General features: G+C 42.0%; 1 protein-coding gene across 1 annotated transcript in view; it reads right to left on the bottom strand.

Annotated features, from left to right (window-relative positions):
• LOC106578046 (intermediate conductance calcium-activated potassium channel protein 4) overlaps positions 1-22,036 on the bottom strand; it is a 48,838-nt gene extending 26,802 nt beyond the window's left edge. Inside the window, exons 1-5 of the mRNA XM_014156614.2 lie at positions 21,456-22,036; positions 14,770-14,865; positions 10,563-11,026; positions 8,791-8,926; positions 1,742-1,852 (exon numbers count right to left, since the gene is read on the bottom strand). Of these exons, the coding sequence (XP_014012089.1) occupies positions 1,742-1,852; positions 8,791-8,926; positions 10,563-11,026; positions 14,770-14,865; positions 21,456-21,737 (1,089 nt within the window). The 5' untranslated portion in view covers positions 21,738-22,036. The remainder of the gene's footprint in view (positions 1-1,741; positions 1,853-8,790; positions 8,927-10,562; positions 11,027-14,769; positions 14,866-21,455) is intronic.
• Between the last annotated feature and the right edge of the window lie 1,776 nt (positions 22,037-23,812).

Here is a 23,812-nt window from a genome sequence, read left to right as displayed (position 1 = left end):
GTTTATATCATGATGCCATCTTGGGGGCATGTTTATATCATGGTGTCATCTTGGGAGCATGTTTATATCATGGTGCCATCTTGGGAGCATGTTTATATCATGGTGCCATCTTGGGAGCATGTTTATATCATGGTGTCATCTTGGGAGCATGTTTATATCATAGTTCCATCTTGGGGGCATGTTTATTTGCTGATTAAACTGCTGTTATGAAGTGAGAGGTAGTCTATGGTTAACGTTGATGAAAACAATGTTGCCTAGTGCAGAACTGGGTCAGGCGGGATGGGCTGTACACTAATGTTTGCTACACGGCGGTGTTTGCTAAAAACACAAACGGATGGACACGTACCCGTCATACAGGGAAAAATATTTGAGGATGCAAATATTCATCAGTGGGCCATATGTTGGTTACGGAAACATATTCCTCTTGTTTCTCTTTGATTCTATTCGTGTCTACTGTCCTTCCTGACGAGGACACCGTAACTGCCCTGCTATCTGAGCCTGGTGATGTCACTACAGCCGGGCCTTGTCTTGTGTTGTCCTCTGTGTGGGGTTATTATTAGGGGCCGTCAGGGGCCGTGCCCAGATGTCTTTCCTTATTCTTCCTGTCAACATAAATCAGGGCAATGATGGACAACTCCGCAGGGACTCACACACACACACCAAACAACTACAAACAGACATAAGGATGCACCAAGTGAGAGGATGTGTTCAGTGCCAGGGAGGAAGTGGTTATATCCTCAGCAGACCTACAACCTCACATCCTCACACTGACAACACACTGTAGCCTGCAGCCAGGTGTAGCCTACACCCTACACTGCCAACCTAGCGCTCAGCTAATGCTCAGTCAAGTCAGTGGATTTCAAAGAATCCTGCCATACACTACTTACATATTAGAGAATGATGGATATTGGGAAATGGATATGGAAATCATGCTAGCATCTTCCGTTGTGCTCGTTTATTTTCAGGTTGTTGATTCTCCTTCCCGGCGATAAGCAAACAGATGGATCCTGTCCGAGGCTTCAACATGAAGTAACCCCTCAACAACATACACTCGCTCACTGTGTCCTCAGTTACGGCAGTGAGTACACACACACAACACACATCATCTTATCCAGTTTCCTGTCGGTCAGAGCTCCCCATCCTGGACTGACACAAGTCCCTTTCCTGACAGGGACACGATTATTTCCTCCTTTTGACGCCTTTTGGAGGCTATTAAGAGATTGGCGGGCCCCACCTCCCAAGCCCTCCACCCCCCCAGTCCTTTTCCCACACTATCCTGTCCTCTGGAATGGCCTATTTAAGGAAAAAATAACATTATAAAAAGACTCCAAAATCATAACACGCGTGCGACGTGGAAAATATCCCTGCATCCACCCAGAAGGCCTCATCTGTTGTGTCAAGGGTTTTGTTTTTCTTGTGAGACCGAGGGAACCTTTGAAGGGAGCTGGCTGCTACCGGTTATCAATGTAAGACAGTGGTTTGGATCTTCACAGTATGTTTTTCTTATCATTCAGTTATTGGAAATATGGGGATAAATGACTCCTTGAACTGAGAGACACCCACAACATGTTCATTCATTACTGTCATTATAGAGCCAGGTATTTTTACTGACCATGTGACCACCTGACCAGGAAAAACTCCCAGCCCTTGTAAAGGTTAGAACTAGGGCCCAGAGTTTTCATGACTAGGTGGACACATGGGATATGGAAAAACTCAGGTGCAGTCGTTCTCCTCGTCTCACCCGTTTGGAGATCTGGATGTCCATCATGAAGAAGTGCACGTGTTTCTCTCCTTTGTTCAGCGCCAGCTTCTTGGTCATGACGGCCACCAGCATGGCGGTACAGGCCACACCCTAAGGACAAACACACAGACAGCCACACCACCGTCACTATGGTTACCACCATCGCCGTTTGTCATCCTCACCGTGTCCCCTTGTGACCCGTAAGAGCGGGAGTCAGAGTCGGAATTCACAAAATGATCATGTCAACATTCAAAATCAGCCCTATAGCTTCAGGTCTGCTTGGCCAACATCAAGATAGACATCGTAATTCCTTTTCAAGAAGTTATGACATAGTTGTGATTTGCTATAACTTGTACAAATATGGTGGGCCTATTTTGCCTATTTCGCCAAATAATACTAGTTACACTGAATGTGAGAGTGAAATGGTTAATCATATGCCACTGTGCCACTGATATAGTAGTATGGTTTACTCTGAGAATAGCATTGTGCTATTGCTGGATAGGGAACAACTAAATGCTGACGAATGCTCAGGAACCCAACAGAGTGAATCAGAGTGACTTGGCACTAAAAGTGACTATATTTCAGTGTGGTACAATAGTCTCAACACACTAATTCTTACTGTGTAATCTTAGACTACACTTCTAACCTATGGGGGAGATTTAACATAGCTAATTTACCATTGAGTACAATTTTATATCAATATTTACTGTAATTGCACAAAGCACACAGTTGTACCAATGTGTATCTACCTACAATGTAATTGCATTGTACCTGCCAGTGTAATTACTGTGGAAATACAGTACATGGTTTTAGAGACATAGTGTAATCATATCATTTAAAGATTAGACTGCTTTGAAAATGAAGACCAAATTTTACCTGTTTCCCTTCCCTTGTTTGCATTAGTAAAAGAGAGAGAGAGAGATCAAAGTCTGATAAAGAAGAACAATCATATTAGCATGCACGCCAAGGCTCACAATGAATCACAGGTTACAGTCTGGACACAGAGATAATGCTAAGAGCCATTCAGATGGATTAATCACAAATCCTGCACTAGTCCCCTGTCCCTTCCTAAGAGCTCCCAAAATACTCTGCTGGCTTCCTAACATCAACCAGCCCACTCACTGGTACTGATATGGGCATGACTGGAACCAAAGATTCCATGTGAATCTGCACCAGTGTAATCTGGGAATTCTGAGAGGCACAACATCCTTCCCAGGGATCCATCCACACCCCACTGTTAGGATGTGTGGTGAGCACGCTGCTCTGCTCACCTCCCCAACACAGCTGGGACACTACCAGAGAGGCAGGCTAGCCCAGGGTAAAGGTGTTGAGCCTAGGGGTCCTTGACAGCCAAGCGCTACAGGTGTGAGTACTGCTTCACTCATTGTCCTAGAGAGCTGCCCTGTTGGGAGTAGGAAACTTTTTTTTTTCAAGTCATTGGCACAGGTTGGCACGCCCTCCTGTTCCAGTGGTGCCAAAGGCTATAAACTACCTAAAAATGGAAATGGTGGAAAGTTTCCCCTTAAAAAGGGGAAAGCTTATAAAAACAAGGGGAGAGGGAGAGAAAGAGAAAGAGGAGTGAAGGATAATTTTCCACTGTGTCAGGAAGGTGTCTCGGCCTGGCTCGCGCCCCTCTGCCGGTCTTGTGACTCTCCGCCGCTTATCTGCTCGGATCGGAAACGGACAGAGCTGAGGTGAGGCAGAGAGCCAAGTCCTTACAGCCCAACATGCAGAAAACACCCAGATACCTCCCTCCCTCTCCCTCTCTCTCTCCCTGTACTAGTCACATGTCCCTAAACCCTTCAAAGTGCAAGATCCTGTTGGTAGCATGTATGAGAAACCTGTCCCCTGCATGTCCCCTTATGATATACGGGAAAAACCTGCAAGTCTGTGAAAGTGTGAAAGTCCTTGGAGTCATTGTGCAAAACAATCTGCAGTGGGACAAAGAAATTGATTCAATGATTCGCAAGGGAAGCAAAAGGTTGTTCTTCCTACATCGACATAAAATATTTAACATGCCACAAATGGACCTGGACCTGCTAGCCATCTACACGGGCTATGTTCAACCCTTCCTAGAGTATATCGCAACATCTTGGCACAGCTCCTTGACTCAAACCCTCTCTGAACAACTCGAGCCCATACAGAAGCGTGTTTGCAGAACCATTGCAGAATCTATTCCACATGCCAGGACTGAGAAATATAAAAAGTTGCCTATTCCATATCTATGTACAGTACCAGTCAAAAGTTTGGACACACCTTCTCATTCCAGGGTTTTTCTTTATTTGTACTATTTTCTACATTGTAGAATAATAATGAAGAAATCCAAAATTTGAAATAACCCATATGAAATCATGTAGTAACCAAAAATGTGTTAAACAAATCAACATTTATTTTATATTTAAGATTCTACAAAGTAGCCACCCTTTGCCTTGATGACAGCTTTGCACACTCTTGGCATTCTCTCAACCAGCTTCATGAGGTAGTCACCTGGAATGCATTTCAATTAACAGGTGTGCCTTGTTAAACATTTATTTGTGGAATTTCTTTCCTTCTTAATGTGTTTGAGCCAATCAGTTGTATTATTGGGTGGTATGGGTGGTATAAGGAAGATCACCCTATTTGGTAAAAAAAATAATAATAATAATTATGGCCAGAACAGCTCAAATAAGCAAAGAGGAATGACAGTCCATCATTACTTTAAGACATGAAGGTCAGTCAATGCGGAAAATTTCAATAAGTTTCTTCAAGTGCAGTCGCAAAAACCATCAAGTGCTATGACGAAACTGGCTCTCATGAGGACCGCCACAGGAAAGGAAGACCCAGAGTTACCTCTGCTGCAGACGATAAGTTCATTAGAGTTACCAGCCTCAGAAATTGCTGCCCAGATAAATGCTTCACAGAGTTCAAGTAACAGACACATCTCAACATCAACTGTTCAGAGGAGACTGCGTGAATCAGGCAAATTAATAGTTGAATTGCTGCAAGAAACCACTACTAAAGGACACCAATAAGAAGAAGAGACTTGCTTGGGCAAAGAAACACGAGCAATGGCCATTAGACCGGTGGAAATCTGTCCTTTGGTCTGATGAGTCCAAATTTGTGATTTAGGGTTCCAACTTACGTGTCTTTGTGAGACGCAGAGTAGGTGAACGGATGATCTCCGCATGTGTGGTTCCCACCATGAAGCATGGAGGAGGAGGTGTGATGGTGTTGGGGTGCTTTGCTGGTGACATTGTCAGTGATTTATTTCGAATTCAAGGCACACTTAACCAGCATGGCTACCACAGCATTCTGCATCGATATGCCATCCCATCTGGTTTCCGCTTAATGGGACTATCATTTGTTTTTCAACAGGACAATGACCCAACACACCTCCAGCTATTTGACCAAGAAGGATAGTGATGGAGTGCTGCATCAGATGACCTGGCCTCCACAATCACCCAACCTCAACCTAATTGAGATGGTTTGGGATGAGTTGGACTGCAGAGTGAAGGAAAAGCAGCCAACAAGTGCTCAGCATATGTGGGAACTCCTTCAAGACTGTTAGAAAAGTATTCCAGGTGAAGCTGGTTGAGAGAATGCCAAGCGTGTGCACAGCTGTCATCACGGCAAAGGGTGGCTACTTTGAAGAATCTCAAATATAAAATATATTTAGATTTATTTAACACTTTTTTGGTTACTACATGCTTCCATTTGTGTTATGTCATAGTGTTGATGTCTTCCCTATTATTCTACAATGTAGAAAATAGTAAAAAAATAAAGACTACCCCTTGAATGAGTAGGTGTGTCCAAACTTTTGACTGGTACTGTATATTAACAAAACAAAACTTTGAGTCTCCTGAATGTACATATTGTCTTGAATTTCTCTTGTGATTTCAACTTGAACATTTTGTTGTGTATGTATTGTAATATCCAATAAACTTTGATTTGATATCCATGTATTTCAGTTTCTTTGACTGCCATGTGGATATGAGTAAACATTTAATCTCCCTCTCCTTCTCCCTCTGCCTCTCCCTCTACTTCTCACTCTGCATCTCTCTCCCTCTGTCACGACTTCCACCGAAGGTGGTTCCTCTCCTTGTTCGGGCGGTGCTCGGCGGTCGGCGTCGCTGGCCTACTAGCCATCACCGATACATTTTTCCTTTTCTGTTGGTTTTGTCTTTTGTTCATTCATACCTGGTTTTCATTTGCTTTAATTTCTGTGTGTATATTTACCCCTGTTTCCCCGCTTAGGTTTGTGCGGGGTTATTTTCATGTTGCTCGTAGAGGTTTTTTTCCCCTCAGTTTATTCACGTGTGTACCGTGTGTTAAGTATAGTAGGTGTTGTTTTCCTCCTTCCGTGAGTAACTGTGTGTTCCATGGTCTTGGGCGTTTAAGGACATTGTACCTGTACCATTTTGGGATTTGCCTATTAAAGACGCTACATTGACATCTCTGCTCTCCTGCGCTTGACTCCTTAGCTACCTTCAGTATGATTTTGCAACACCCTCTCTGTCTCCCTCTGCATCTCCCTCTGCATCCCACTCTCCCTCACTCTCTCTACTCTCCTTTTCACTTCCCCGCTCCCTCTTACTCTCCATCTTCCACCCACTCCAACCTCCCACCTCTCATTCTCCCTTTACTCTCCATCTCTCTCCATCTCCTTCTCAAATATTCTTCCATTGTAAAAACCTATCAACTCTTTGTACTCAGCATCAACCTACTTAACTGAGATATTGGCCTATATTCTTACTGGTGAGGGTCCATTGTTTTGTAAACAATGACAGTTGAATATGACAATATATCATAGTGAAAATCCTTTGTTCTTTTCTATGACAGAACAACACCTGAAGTGTATTATTTAATGTCATTTCCATGGCACCCAGACTGCTTGAACATAAGAGTCGCAACACTTTCACAAATTTAAAATATGCTTACAATGCTTCAAATTTTCTGCTGCGTGTACCTTTCTTACCAGTGGGTGTAACCAAAGTGTTTGAGTCACAGACATAACAATACATGCGTCAATAACCACACCGCTTTCGTCGTCCGACAAGAGAAAGGTCATATGTTATCATGTAGAGCACATTGGGGCTGCATTCTGTAAGAAACGTGCTATAAAAATAAAGTTCAATATTATCAGTGTTCACCCATAGTGTTCACCCATAAAACCAGTAAACTCACTGTAACCTTTCACATCTCCCCACCTCTGCTCAGTGCCAAGATATCTACATAACAACTACTCCTGTGTGTGTGTGTGTGTGTGTGTGTGTGTGTGTGTGTGTGTGTGTGTGTGTGTGTGTGTGTGTGTGTGTGTGTGTGTGTGTGTGTGTGTGTGTGTGTGTGTGTGTGTGATGGGAGAGTGCCTGGTACTAGAGAATCACTTCTCTGACCCATAAACAACCAAGACATCATCAGGCATTCGCCCCTGAACTTGTCATATACAGGCTGATAGTGGGGAAAACAGTAATAAAAATAATATTACACTGGTACAGTAGTGTTACATTTTCAAGATAGAATAGAAAAGCTTCAATATGAAAACTACAGCTACTGTACTTTAAGACATCATAGCATGCACTGGCAACACACAGGGGGCACATGGTGTAGTGTAGGACATTGTAAGAATGCCATCATGGAAAATAATAGAGAAAGAAGCCAAGACAAGAGAGATCGATGGGAGTAGCGACAGGCAAACAATGAGTCAGTAGCAACAGTACGGTACATGGCATGCTCTCTGCATGTACCCAGCAACTAGCCGCCAGCATCAAAGTCAATATTGGGACTGGGTGGCACCAAGCACCACTGTATTTCTACTGTAAGTAAATAACTTTCTGCAGCCACTTCAACGTAATAGGTACTTTTAAAACAACCAACTCGAGAACCCTGACTAGTGTTTCAGTTTCCCTCTATTCTTTTTAATTTGATCACCCTGTTGCAGAATAACCTTCCTGCAATGCAGTGTATTTGAGGTTTAAAAAGGCTTCTGAAGTTTGTAATTTCCACCTTGAAATTTCAGACATGATTTTCCCTTATGAAAAATGTATCAACCCTTACAAAAAATGTCCATTAATTATAATCCATATAGTAATTCACATTTCCTGTTGCTGCAGGATTATTTCCCTGCTGTAGAAAACTGGCTCAAATTTTGATCATACATCTGTATACCTGCAGAGACATGAAGCCATGTACAGTACATGACAGTTCCTTGCAAAATTATTCATCACCCTTGTTGTTTTTCCTATTTTGTTGCATTACAACCTGAAATTTAAATGTATTTTTACTTGGATTTCATGTAATGGACATACACAAAATATTCCAAATTGGTGAAGTGAAATGAAAAAACATAACTTAAATTAAATAACTTAAAATTAATTCAAAAAATTAAAAACTGAAAAGTGGTGCGTGCATATATATTCACCCCCTTTGCTATGAAGCCCCTAAATAAGATCTGGTGCAACCAATTACCTTCAGAAGTCACATATTTTAGTTGAATAAAGTCCACCTGTGTACAATCTAAGTGTCACATGATCTCAGTATATATAGTTAAAGTCGGAAGTTTACATACACTTAGGTTGGAGTCATTAAAACTCGTTTTTCAACCACTCCACAAATGTCTTGTTAACAAACTATAGTTTTGGCAAGTTGGTTAGGACATCTACTTTGTGCATGACACAAGTAATTTTTCCAACAATTGTTTACAGACAGATTATTTCACTTATAATTCACTGTATCACAATTCTTATTTCTTATTATTTTCACAATTAAAAATATTTTGCATCTTCAAAGTGGACATGTTGTGTAAATCAAATTATACAAACCCCCCAAAAATATATTTTAATTCCAGGTTGTAAGGCAACAAAATAGGAAAAATGCCAAGGGGGGTGAATACTCTCGCAATACTCTGTATGTTATTTAGCCTGTCTACTTTACAGTAATGTTCTGCTTTAAAAAGCCATTGTAAACTTTAAGATACAGGCTTTATCATGCTTTGACACTCAGGCTAGAAACGTTATTTTCCCTATCTCTCCATTCCCCCTCCCCATATAGTTACCATGACTCCATATAGTTACCATGACTCCGGTGAAGAGGCACACCACTTTGCCACAGCTGGTTTTGGGGGACACGTCCCCGTATCCCACGGTGAGGAAGGTGATGGCAATGAGCCAGAGAGCTGTGTCCATACGACCAGTCTCCTCCTGTGTCTGCCTGTAGAGGGCCACACACCCTGGGTTCACTCACTACATACACAGATACATATGTCTTACATGAAGATATTCATAGATTTGATCGATATTATATAGACATTACATTACTAACAAGATCAGACCAATGGGTAAGACAAAAACAGAGATATATCTCATTGTCAAGAACTCCAGTCACCCAAGTCATAGACTGTTCTCTCTGCTACCGCAGCGTATGTGGTACCAGAGCACCAAGTCCAGGTCCAAAATCCTCCTTAACAGCTTCTACCCCCAAGCCATAAGGCTGTTTTACATTGAAGTAAATGTCCACCCAGACTATTTGTATTGAACCCCCCCTCCCCCCCCTTGATTTTACACTGCTGCTTCTCGCTGTTTATTATCTATGCATAGTCACTTTAACCCTACCTACATGTACAAATTACTTCGACTAACCTGTACATATTGACTCGGTACCAGTACCCCCTGTATATAGCCTCATTATTGTTATTTTATTGTGTAACCATTTTTAGATTTTTTTACTTTAGTTTATTTAGTAGATCTTTTCTTAACTCTATTTTCTTAAAACTGCATTGTTGGTTAAGGGCTTGTAAGGAAGGATTTCACGGTAAGGTCTACACCTGTTGTATTCGACGCATGTGACAAATAACATTTGATTTGTTTTGTTTTGCGATTTAGAATCTTTATGGGCACCCAAAGATCCAAGCGTTGTAGTTACAGTTAGACAGTGATTATCTGTTTATCTATCAGTGGCTGTGGGGTCAGGGGAGGTCCTGTTTCAATTCCAGAAAAGAGAAAATAGAAGTTGAATTGTCTGGACAGATGGTGAAACTGACTCAAAAATGGGCTGATTTTGTAAGTTGTTGTTTTCTCAGAATTTATTTCAAGACCATTCCAATTCAGTGTTCATCGTAAGTCTTCTATTGCCTACAGGGAAGTTATAATGCATTATACCTGTCGGGTGTTACTCAGAAGTCTTACAATCTGTCAATCATCAGATCGTATAACCAAAACGTCAGTTTGTTTAACATGCAGCTTGATTAATTAACACGTTTGATTTTCTCTATGTAACTGAGATCTAAGAATCCCATCCCATTGTAGGTTCAGCCTAAACAAATGACCTCACGTTGGCCGCAAGCAGACTTCAGAGGCCTAGGATAGTATGTGTTGGCTCAACAGAAAACGATCTACATTGAATCTGTTATTAGACATCCTTTCTGAATGGGGAACTCAAATTGACCATCAATATTTGAAGTAGAGTGAGCAATTGATTGCCCCAGTCTGTTTGTAATAAACTGTGTAGCGGTGTGTGTGTATGTGTGCGTGTTTCTGTGCTGGCAGTAGTAATGTGTTATATTTAGATTTTTGGCAAACTGTTTTTATCTCTCACTGTGTGTCCTCTTTTTCTGTTCTGTCTATCACACAGACGTCTGTTTGTGCCTGTGTATCTCAAACAGGAGAGTGTGTGTGAGTCATGCATGAGATGTGTATGTGTATATGTATGTGTATATGTATGTGTATATGTATGTGTATGTGTATGTGTATGTGTAGTGAGAGAGAGAGAGAGAGAGACGTGCGTGAGTCATGCATGCGTGTGTGTGAGCATGAGTGTGTGCCTGCGTGTGCGCGCCCCTCCACCCTACCTCTCACACAGCGTGAGCATCCAGGAAGCGATGAGCCAGAACAAGAAGATGAACACCATCAGCGTGCGCGCCGGGTACTTGTTCATCAGCACCTTGAGCACGAAGCGGAACGTGAAGTTGATGTTGTTGAGCGAGCCGATACTCCTATAGGAGGCACTGAGCAGCACCTTGCTGTGCAGTAGGATCGTCCTGTGGACCAGGTACAGCCTGAGGAACATCAACGCCGACAATAGCAGCTCTGTGTCCAACAGCACCTCCCCGTGGCGGGAGGACACACACAGCGGCGCCGAGTTGGAGGAGTTGACCTCTACCCCCTCCCTGGCGATGGGCGCAGGGATGCCCACCTCCCAGTAGGTGCCCACGGGATGGATGGCACAGACCAGCAGCTCCAGGGAGATGCCCAGCACCCTGCGGCTTGTCATGGCGATGCGCCAGTCCACCTGGTTGTGGTCAATGATGAAGAGCTGGAGAAAAAGAGAGGGGTCGGGACAGGGTCGACAGTGGAGAGAGAAAGGGATGAGGGCGAACGGAAGAGCCAGAGGGAGAAGGAGAGTTAGAGGGGGAAAGAGAGTGAAAGATAAATAAAAAAGAGAAAGAGAGAGAGAGATTGCAAGAGGGAAAGGGATTGAGTGGGAGAGAGAGAGAGGGGTAGTAAAAGAAGGATGTCAATGGAGAATTGTTCATTTGATTTGAAACATTAAGGAAATGCTGATGATTAACTAAAGGTGGGAATTGTAAGAACAGCAACGACAGAAACATGATGCCAAGGCAAACAAAGACCCACCCAAGCAGATACGGAACAGTGAAGTCAAGATTGTGGGGGTTGTAAGCGACACAAGCCCTCTGACTCACAAGTCTCTTAGATGATGAATATAATCCTGTCTGATCCTAGTCTGACATGACACAAGTCCAAGATATCACTTTATTATATCACTAAAGACAATGAAAACCAAATCGCGCGCTGGCCAAAACCTCCAATTCCTGTTGCTTTGAGGTTTCTTTGTAACTCTTGATATTTGAAACTGCCGTAAGCATATTAGAACACTCAGTTCGTAGTCTTGCTGCCCTTGACTGACTTTCCCATTACCCAATCACCCAATCACCCAGTTCCTGCAGCAGAGGGGTAACTTCAGCCACACTCTTCCCCTTGATATTGCCATACCGTTCCCTTGATATTGCCACACTCTTCCCTTGATATTGCCACACTCTTCCCTTGATATTGCCACAGTCTTCCCTTGATATTGCCACACCCTTCCCTTGATATTGCCACACTCTTCCCTAGATATTGACACACCCTTCCCTAGTTATTGCCACACATTCCCTTGATATTGACACAACCTTCCCTAGATATTACCACACCTTCCTCTACAATTGCCTATTCACAGGAGCTCAAGCCTAAACTCCAGTTCCCTGTGCTCTACCTTCATTCCAGCCCAACTGCAGTACCCTTTCAGACTACAACTCCATTTCCACTGCATTACCCTTTTAGACTCCACCTCCATTTTCACTGCAGTACCCTTTCAGACAACAACTCCCATCTCCACTGCAGTACCTTGTGCAGTCTCTGATCTAACTTAATAATGCCAAGTTTGTCAGGCCTGCAGTAGTCCATGAAGTCACCCTAGCTCCAGTCCCAGGGACCAGCCAGGCTCCTGTGTAAGATAACCCTGTGCCCCCTAACACAGAGGACCCAGTACCTCCAGTGGCCAGTGGGCCAGTACTTACAGAGGCAAGCTGACCTCACACTGTGGCTGGTGGCCCATTCCAGTTCCTGTGGATAATGGCCAACACCTCCACCAGTGGCCATCAAGCCAACACCTCCACCAGTGGCCATCAAGCCAACACCTCCACCAGTGGCCATCAAGCCAACACCTCCACCAGTGGCCATCAAGCCAACACCTCCACCAGTGGCCATCGAATCAACACCTCCACCAGTGGCCATCGAATCAACACCTCCACCAGTGGCCATCGAATCAACACCTCCACCAGTGGCCATCAAGCCAACACCTCCACCAGTGGCCATCGAATCAACACCTCCACCAGTGGCCATCGAATCAACACCTCCACCAGTGGCCATCGAATCAACACCTCCACCAGTGGCCATCGAATCAACACCTCCACCAGTGGCCATCGAATCAACACTCACCAGTGGCCATCGAATCAACACCTCCACCAGTGGCCATCGAATCAACACCTCCACCAGTGGCCATCGAATCAACACCTCCACCAGTGGCCATCGAATCAACACCTCCACCAGTGGCCATCGAATCAACACCTCCACCAGTGGCCATCGAATCAACACCTCCACCAGTGGCTATTTTTACGATAAGAAAGTCTTGTTCTTATTTGTATATTATAGTTATACAGTATATACCGGTAAGCAAATACAATTTGCTTGGAACATGTTGAAGATGTACAAAGAATTACACATTTTCAATTCCTGTGTGTAAACACTACGCACCTGTGAGCCTCATTAAAAGTATGTCGCACACAGCAGAATGAATGAGGCCCTCTGGTAATGCAAATGATCTGCCACCAATGAAGAGGGGTCTTTATATGTGACTGAAAGGGGAGGGAGTAACTGCTACTCATACTGGGATTTATCCAAGCCAGCAGTTAGGCCTGCCACTGTACAAGCAGGGCCATTGGAACCCAATGGGAATGGGAGCTGGGATCATGTAGGGTTGGTGATCATGTAGAGACAGGTGATGATATTGACAGCCCATACCCCTGGGAATGTGTGTTTAGATACTCACTAGCGCCTGGGGACCCCAGCCACATATCACTCTCTCCGCCTGCACACTGTCCTGAACGATGCTCACATGATAATTAAGAAGGGGACGTTTTAGGTGACCCATGATATAAGGAAATATCAGCTGGGTTCGTTTTTCTCTGTCCATTTTCCTATTCCTGTTTTTTTCTTTCTATGTTTCATTTCTCTGATAATGTCCCTCTCTTTTCTGTGTTTTTTTGAGAGTGAGAAAGGTTAACGCTAGGTTGCGCTGCCGGCAAACCATCAAATGATTAGCTCTTATACACGCCAACTACACACGGATGGGACAAATGGAAAACACTACTATCTCGTGTCTTTTGCATGTTCTGTGTGCGGTGGAGTCCACGGCAGCTTGTCATAGCAGTCACACCCACATGTATGTGCACAAATATATACAGTATGTATGCATATTCAGTATATATTTGCACTATAAACAGAAATGCAAGGGGGTGAAATAAAATGTATTTCTTTCTCAAAACATTGTATTTTCATCCAGATTTCAGGATGAACGGTAACAGACAAAACAAATACTCTCTCTCCAAAATTGGCCTCCATTGTTGTCCAAACCAAGAAAGCCAACCTGAAGCCTATTTATAGTGCTCAAGCTCTGATTTATAAGTGAAGAAATTAGCTATAAGTGTTTTCAAACATGAGCACTGGGTGTAGGTAATCGGTAAATGAGTGTGACATTTTGAATGGACCTGTTAGTTTTGAATGATGTGTCTAATGTAGAGAACTGTGTTTAGTGTTTTGCAAAAAAGTGTGTTTTACAATTGCAAACTGATTGTAAAGCAGATAATGTGCTTGCAGTTTTGCAGACTTGGTCTGAAGATTAGGTAGTACATGAGTTAATAGTTTCACTGAGTGCGCCTCAAGTACCACTTTTAGTGTGTAAGCGATGTAAAAAACTGTAAGCTCTGAATATCAGATACCCAACTTTATCAGGAGTTATCTCAAGCGTATTAGCAATGTGTTTACACAGCAGGAAAAGTATTTTATTTTTTCGCTATGATCAGCTTGTCAAAAATGGTCCGATACAAACTTGAAACCACTGATCATGACAATGGGGTGAAACTCCTGGACAACAGTTGTGATTGTACATTCCATATTGTCAATTTTACTTTGACCTCTCCTGTTTTTAGGATATGTTGTTTGTTAATTTGATTGAGCGCCATTTAGGTTAGGCTATTTGATCGAAAAACCTGCATGATGTAAATAGTGTCTGTCTGATTACATTATCATACTATTTATCTCTAGCCTGTAGGCTACAGGTGGCCGCCTAATCCTGCTTACCTTTAACAGTAAGTGATTTAATGTAACCCCTGCCTTCAACTCCTATGTTCAAAGAGTAACCAACACAGTTCCTTCCAGTGACAGAGAGCTGGGTTGCACAGTCAACAATGGGATCAGAGGTCAGAGAGAACACACACTCACCCTAATGTCCTTATAATGGAAGGCTACGATGAGAATCAGAAGACACCCAGTGGACATGCTGATGGAGCAGTTGATGATAAAGGCGTAGCGGGAGCCCTGAGGAGGAAGAGGAGGACAGACAAGATAAAGACATTAAATGGAGGTTTAAAGTTATTCCAACAGTGCTTCTGTTTTCGATTCTTTTCCGTTTGACGTTTTCCAGTAGAAGTGTGTTAGTGTTAGTGGAATGCTCTGACCTTCAGTCTCCACTGGACACGCACACTGATTTGGTGACAACTTTATAATGTGTGTGATACACATGCACACTCATGAACGCACGCACACACTTGGGTGGCATTAGATCAAGTAGGCCTATTGACCTGGCATTATATGAAGTATTGACTTCAAGTGAACCACCAGGTCGTGCAACCAAATAAAATGAGTATAGGCCTACAAAGCTCTTAGCTGATGCATTAAAACGATCTTTATAAACTAGCAGAGCCGGCCCTAGCCACTGAGCGACATAAGCAAACGCTTAGGGCCCCGCGCCTGCAAGGGTGCCCCCGACCCAAAATAAGTATCTTTTTTTGTTTATTGGTTCTTTTAGGAACTTAGTCAGGGTCTCAACTTACTTTTGAGAGCTAAAATAGTAGAATACACAAGGTGCAATGTGGTGCAAGGTACACAATACACAAGGTGCAATCAAAATTTGGTTGTGTATAAGCAGGTTTTCTATTGCACTGCCAGTCACTGAGACTCACGTAATTAGCACGTCAGCTAACTTGTTGTATATTGGTCTAGACAGCTATATAAACTAGTAATCGTGTAAAAGTGGTTGAATTACCCAGGGGCCCTGATCTCCAGGGGGCTCCCATTGATTTTGTTAGTCGCTCTCACTCAGATATCATATTAACATGGCATAAGTCAATGCAAAAAACTATAAACATTTCTCTCCTCCCTATAGCAAAAGGAGTAGAATTCCATGAAATCAGTTATAAAATTGGTAAATATTCTCTCTGCCCTCTGGCGAAATGTGTAAAATTGCAGCAAATGAACTCTAAAACTGTAAGTCACTAACCAGGTGAGAGGTGACATGCTATCCAAGATTCCTAAATCAGTTTATCAACTTTACCCTAGACTGCAGCAAAACCTATAGGTCATGGTACATTTAGTTAGATGAAAAAAAAGGGAACAGGATTTGGCTTCTGTAGCAATGAACATAGCCGCTGGAAGTGGGGGTGCTGAGGGTGTTGCAGCAGCCCCTGAAAAATCTGAATAAAAAAACATATATTAATACAAATAAAAATTACAATTTGAAAACAAAGAAATATATATTATCACAAAAGTTGTGCACTGTGACTTTACTAGTATTAGCAGACAGATATAGACATCTGTAGCATGGGCATACATTTATTTTCAGTATCTCCACTTTGTCAAAAAAGGTAGTTGTGTAATTATGGTTTTCCACAATTGTTTACACACGTTTGCTGAATCTTTGGGCCATTTTCCCAAAACTCTAAACACAAAACACAAAACCACAAACACAAAATGCAAAACTCTACAAATATCTAGCAGAGGCAAACACTGCATTCAAAACTGTTTTATCTCGTTCCGAAGCGTTTTTTGCATCAAAATGACAGACACACACGTCATATGAATAAATCTGTCTACCAACCAACAACACACTGATGTGCTCAACACAAAACACTACTATGAATATCCCATCAGTAGGTTTATGCCTCTTGCATTTTCAGTGTTACACTGTAGCCGGTTGTAAAAGATTGTTACAGTAATGTATACCTACTCAAATATACATAAATAAACACACACAAATGCAATACAGTTGCCAATTGGTTTATAGAGCTTGGCATTGTGATTGGCGTTGCTTTCCAAAGGGACTAAAGAGATTTTAATTTTGAATGTTGTACCTAATGTAGAGATCTGTGTGTAGTGTTTTGCAAAAAGTGGGATATAGAATTGAAAACTGAGTGTAAAGCAGGAATTGTGCTTGCAATTTTGCAGACTTGGTTTCGGGATTTAGTACACGAGTTTCAGGTTTCGGTGATTTCGTTTCAAGTTCCAATTTTAGTGTGTAAACAATTGGGAAAAACTGTAAGAACAGTATCTTGCAGGATTCAATGGTTGTAATTGTAAGAGTTGTTGCCCTGTCTTTTTCTCAGCGATTGTCATTCTAATAAAATCCAGAAAGTTTGTCTTCAAATATTTCTATCACCATAAAGAAAAACTAAGTGTAATACAGTACATTGAGACATCAAGTGGTTTATGACGATGTGGCTTAGTTGTTGAACTCACAACACTAGGGTTGTGAATTTCAATTTCCACAGGGGACCTGTCTGAAATTATTATAATTTTTTTCAACTAGGCAAGTCAGTTAAGAACAAATTCTTATTTACAATGACAGCCTAGGAACAGTGGGTTAACTGCCTCGTTCAGGGGCAGAACTACATATTTGTACCTTGTCAGCTCGGGGATTCGATCTAGCAACCTTTCGGTTACTGGGCCAACGCTCTAACCACTAGGCTGCCTGCTGCACCTGGATACATGCACTACTGTAAATTGCTCTGGTTAAGATCTACTGAAAGGTAAAAGGAATGAATAGACCGTTTCAATTTACACATAGAAATAAGTTGCATTTGCAAAGTATTTCAAGAAACTGGAAAACATATATCAAACAAGTATTTTTATATTCCACAAGTACAGTATTATCAGATTAACTGTTTTGTGCAGATAATTATCAGACTCAAGTTACAAATGCTGGTTAACACTCAAATACAAATAGATTTAGTTTAAATATTTTCACAAAAGTAGTGCACTGGGCCTTTACTAGTCCTGTATTAGCAGACCTTCAGCGCGGGCATACTACTTCCCGCGAATTATGCAGTAGGCTATGAGGCTATGAATGTAGGCTATGAGTGTCTTCATAATTGACTCTGTGAGTAACTTTCACTTGACTTCACTGTACTTGAAACGATCGTCTCGACAGTAGGCTAAGTGATAAAAGGTGTGCTGTTTATTGCCATGACGTCCACGCAGGCAACTGATGTAACCTCGATGAAAGTTTTAACGGGGAGTTCATTTAATGATGGGTGGTTGGGGTTTAGAGTCTAAAAGATATAATTGCAAATTTTCAGACAACGTTAGGGAAACTTCAACGCAGAGAGGTGGTATGGTGTGACGTGCGTTGGCAACTTTGATTGTTTTCCACAATTTCACTTGTAGCATCTGCATCATGTCTAATTTTATCCCAAGCCTAATTGGACTCCACATCAGCGTAACGTTAATTTGACTACATTATTAGACCTATCACACAGCTCTGAGTGTCTAAATTTGTTTTGTAATATTTTCCCTTCTTAATTTCAAGCCTTTTTGAAACAACCTAATTTGTAGTAACTCTAACACGGGTTCAGGCCGTGGACAGACAGAAAGGCCACCCAAGACCAATGCAGGCCAGAATCCATCCCATCAGCCTTCAGACAGACGCTGAGAGTAGATGATGTGAGTAGAGCCTGAAACATTCATCATAATTCTGAATTAATTCTTAAAAGAAAGAAAACCCCCTTCTGATCACTTTTGATAAGGTCTAGTTAATTTGCAACAATGTCCTCGGTGTGCTGTGTTCCGTTACAATGGCACACGCAAACAGCTGTTAGGCCGTCGCTAATAACATCAATAATCTTTGTTGTTTGTTTTGTTTTTACAGTCACAACATGATGATGTTGTATCAGCTTTACTATAGAAACACATCCTCTTGGCACACAGTCAAATCTGACGCAATTTAACTTGGGAAAACACAGTGCAGATTACCTGATGTAACTAACTAGATGGGCACACTCCAAGTCCCATTCTGCCATATCATTCTGGCATGCTGGCCCAAAGACCTTGACAATCAGCCCAGCCTCAGCCCAGCCCCCCATCTCCAGGAGAGGTGAAACTCTTGCATTATTCAAACAGTCTCTAATGAAACACAAATGATGTGGAAAGATCCAAAATGACCGTGGGCAACCTGAGAAACACTAGCTGTGAAGGGAAACAAATACAATGTGGAAAAAGTACCACAAATAGCACATTTTCCTCATCCTGCATAACCTGGTTTCCAAGGAAAAGTATTCTTAAATACACTGTCATGCAGAGAGGGTATACCAGGCATCTGAGCATCCAGTTATCTCACTCATCATGTAGCCTATGTTTTTTAGAGTTTTGATACAACTTACGCATTTCCCCCAAAAATTGTTTGGCAAACTCAATTGGTTTTCAAAATCAAGATAATGTATAGGGAGAAATGCATGGAAATGCCTGCCTGGGTAATTGCCAGATACATCAGCATATGGAGCTGTTTGCAACATGAACTTGCAAAATCAACTTCTTCCAGGCCCAGGCTTACACTGCGTGTCAGTCTAGTTGCAAATCAATATTTGATCAATCATGACAATCATATTAATCAAACAAAACAGATTGGATCTCCTTTCCCTGAAATCAGGCTGATTTAAACAGCCTGACTGCTGCACTCAGCAGTTTTCACTTCACTTGCCTTGAGATCATTACATGGAGGAATTAGATCAGCTGGACAGGGACTATAGCTTGCTCATCTAGCTGTAATTACCTCTAAGTATAGGGACCTCCGATTGGATCTCATATCACTGGACAGCCAGGCAGGTATAACCAGGCTGACCGATTGTTTCACTCCATTGTTTTCACTTCACTTGATAAGTGTAAGTGAATTGAAAAAAATGGCGAGTGCAGTGGTCAGGCTGGTTACACCAGGGTAGGAATCAACTACCTCAAAGTGTTTAGGTGGACTGACTTTTGGTTGCATCATGGGTGAGTTGCTGAGAGCCTATTTTCAACTAATGGAACTGGCACGTATATTCTAGAACTTCAGTGGGACGGAGTTAAAAACTGCTTGATTGTGAGGACTGGTGTTGTTATCCACCCTAATCTGTATGTTAATGTGAAGAGACGGCAGTACCAAGCAGTGGTTCTGGAAATGGGCTCATAATCAGAAGGTCACCGGGTTCAAATCCCAGGTGTGGGTTATGCTATTATGCTGCGACGCAAGTCATGCTTGTTTAACGTGTCTGTTAATCAAGGAAATGGTTACGACAACAATTAGACATGCCGTTCCGTTCTCTTCCTATGAATGGACTGGATATAGTATTTCTGTACGTAGATTAATCCAAGGACTTTGTGGTAGAGCTACAGGGCACATGTAGGTTGATAATAGCATTCATGATCTTTATGTTGAATCAACAACACCTGTTTTCTGTCCGTCTGACTGACCTCTTCATGTTAAAGGGATACTTCAAGATTTTGGCAATGAGACCCTTTATACTTCCCCAGAGCATGCTAGCAGTTACACATAGCCTTCCAGTCATTGCGCTTATGCTAGTTAGCATTGCTCGTGAAACTACATCCAACTTCCTCCTTCATACTAGACACAGAGACATAAAAATGGCATCCACAAGTTCATCTTACTCTGGGGAAGTAGATAACGGGCCTCATTGCCAAAATCCCAAAGTATCCCTTTAACATGTTAATTATCCATGCAGAGGTTGAAACTCATTCTCCACACAAGGTGGGTGACATTCACTCATTAAAAAAAAGACAAATAGTGTTCAGTAGGTCTGTGACCTATTCTCAGACAGACTCTCTTTCTTGAGCAGCCTAGTCAGAGTACTAGGGCTATACACAGGATATCTGGTTCTCTGAGATAGTTGCTACTATTCAATGAATTTCTGTGGTGGCCTGGCCAGCAGTAGGTCAGTTGATTCCTGCAGGTTTCAGTTGTATTACATGCTGCTGTTGAGGTCTGCGTTGCTGGTCATTTTATCATTGGTCAGGTGGGGACAAGGTATTGAACCCTAAAGAGGTCTCTAGCTCACCAAACCAACATGGTCCCTGTGCCATCCTTGTGGTGTCAAACAGGTGTAGTTAACGATTAGCTAGAGAATCATTCAAATTTATTTTACTTATTAAAGGACAACATTGGTATTCTCACCACTGGCCTATTCAACAGTAATTTGATAATCATGATGGTATTTGCTGTTCTAAGGGGAATCATATATTGTGAGCTTTCCAAATACAATGTACCACTGACTTTACTCTCTCTCTCTCTCTCTCTCTCTCTCTCTCTCTCTCTCTCTCTCTCTCTCTCTCTCTCTCTCTCTCTCTCTCTCTCTCTCTCTCTCTCTCTCTCTCTCTCTCTCTCTCTCTCTCTCATGTGGCTATGACAGGTCAACAGGTGTCTTAGACTAAATCACTTTTATGGCACATGATAACTTGTCTCTTGATTAATCAAAATATGTGAGCTGAGAAATTATGAATCTTCTATATGTCCATAACAGCCTGTACAAAGTGGCAATAGTGGCATATGTTTGACACCTGTCTTTGACCCACTTTGAATGTTATCTTTCTGAGGGAAGCCTAGTACTTTAAGTTCACTGTCTTGATCTTATCATTTTTAAATAGAAACAGCTCTTTCAGTTATTCTCTTTCAACTTCAGAGTTGCAAGACTATAATGTAGGTCCACTTTATTTCACTGAAACTGAAAACCAACAGCAAACAACTTTAATAGCCAGGTATTTGTTATGCTTTCCTTGATAAATTCGTTAGCATGATTATATTTTAACAGTCTTGTTGGTAGTTGAAAATGAATTTTACGGAATGTGACGTGACCAAAATGACTTACCGGTTGGTAAATAAACGGACACAGCTCCGCGTGCAGTATCATGAGCAGTGTCCCAAGCAGCGCGGTGCCTAGAGCCCAAGCGCACAGACACTTTTTGTCCTCCAATAAAACTTTTCTATCTCGCAATCTATAAAGATTGCCCCCCTCGATTTGAGGCATACGCTTCCCAGAGTGGGACAGCGGCACAGATATCTCCGTCATGTCCCCGCCGTTTCTGTTGATCACTCCATCGCAATTGTCAACTTTGGAGTCGAGGTGCAAATTGCGGGTTGTCATCTCCATGTCGCGTTGGGTTCGGCTGTGTCCGTTCTCCGTGTTGTCGTCCTCTGATGCCTCGTTCTCTCACTGTCCCACCTCTGCCCTGTCGGGGCTCTTCCCCGGAGTGCGGGAAAGTATACCACGATGGGCCAGCTGTGTCCCAGGTCCTCCTCTCCGTGGCTCATGAAAGTAGCGGCATAAGGACTGTATAACTAACTGTACGCGCTCACCTGAACACGAACATCGAACACCGCATGTGATACGCTCACCACTGACAGTTGAGTGGTTGACTGGGGCGCTATTCTTATTTGCAAGGGTTATGATGATATACTGTATGAGGGTGCGCCATAAAAAAAAGTATCTCTCTCTCTCTCTCTCTCTGTGTGTGTGTGTGTGTGTGTGTGTGTGTGTGTGTGTGTGTGTGTGTGTGCGTGCGTTCAGTGGTGGAAAAAGTACCCAATTGTCATACTTGAGTAAAAGTATAGATACCTTAATAGAAAAGTATAGATACCTTAATAGAAAGAACCTTAAAGTAACCCAGTAAAATTCTACTTGAGAAAAAGTCTAAAAGTATTTGGTTGTAAATATACTTAAGTATCAAAAGTAAATGTAATTGCTAAAATATAATTAAGTATCAAAAGTAAAAGTAGAAGTATAAATCATTTCAAATTCTGTCTTTTAAGCAATTTTCTTTAGGAATGTAGTAAAGTAAAGCACAGATAACCCAAAAAACTACTTAAGTAGTACTTTAAAGTATTTTTACTTAAGTACTTTACATCACTGTGTGTGTGTGTGTGTGTGTGTGTGTGTGTGTGTGTGTGTGTGTGTGTGTGTGTGTGTGTGTGTGTGTGTGTGTGTGTGTGTGTGTGTGTGTGTGTCTCCTTCAAACCCCCCCCCTTAAAAGATTTAGATGCACTATTGTAAAGTGGTTGTTCCACTGGATATTATAGGTGAATGCACCAATTTGTAAGTCGCTCTGGATAAGAGCGTCTGCTAAATGACTAAAATGTAAAATGTAAAAAAATGTGTGTGTGTGTGTGTGTGTGTGTGTGTGTGTGTGTGTGTGTGTGTGTGTGTGTGTGTGTGTGTGTGTGTGTGTGTGTGTGTAGGGCTCCTCACGCAGATGTAGGCTAGTCTACTCATTGGATAATTATAGAGGCTGGTAATTGCATAAGATACAGGATGTAAGGGTTTTATGACAGGTTGATGAAATATGATCATTTCAGATGGTGAGGAGTCAATCACCAATTCAGTTGGACAACTATTTTAGCTTGTCGCTCTCTTTTTTAAATTCCATTTTGATGGGCTTTTCAGTGATGTGTCCCATTAATTACAGTACTGATAAAAATATATATATTTTTAAAAAATCCAGCAATCCCTGTCGAAACAAATTGTTTGAAAAATACCACAATACTGTGTGCTCCCAAAATTCTATTCTGTATCCTTCTAGAATTAATTAATACATTTTGGCATTATCAATTGCAAATAAGCTGTCACATAGGCCACCAATAAAAAGCACATTATAGACTAGTACTGTTGTTATTTACCTGTGCATTGACATGGTGAGCCTATTCTCAAACGACACTTTCACAGCTCCAGGGGGACCTCTGGTGGACAAAGGAGTAGGGTGTTTATTGAGATATAGGGACAATGTTATACAGTATGTGGCCAACTATTTATTGTCAGACCCGCATATATATGAGAGAGATTTTCAGGCTCTCTTGAATAAAGCTGCATTGTTATTATTTTACTATTAATATACGTCCCATGAAATGTAGACATCACCTCGTAATTGTTGTATTTTGTTTTGTACTGTTCTCAGATGTCTCAACCTCTAAACTCTAGAGATCTTTATCTCTCCCCAACAAACTGATAAGTGACATTTAGATAACTACCCCCCCCCTTCCCCAGACACCTAAGTAACATTCCTCAAAAATCCTTGAGCTATAGCGTACTGTACACAACCTCTTATCCCATTTCCTAGGTTCTATGCCTGGGAGGAACAGCGTCATGACCTTGGACCATGTGACGCATTCACCCCACACGGATCCTTCCGACAAGGTATCCTGTGCTGGGCTGCTGCTGACGACAGTGTCACT

The sequence above is a fragment of the Salmo salar genome, chromosome ssa02 (genome assembly GCF_905237065.1).
Source record: "Salmo salar chromosome ssa02, Ssal_v3.1, whole genome shotgun sequence".
Taxonomy (NCBI): Eukaryota; Metazoa; Chordata; class Actinopteri; order Salmoniformes; family Salmonidae; genus Salmo; species Salmo salar.
This window is presented reverse-complemented; position numbering and strand designations above follow the sequence as displayed.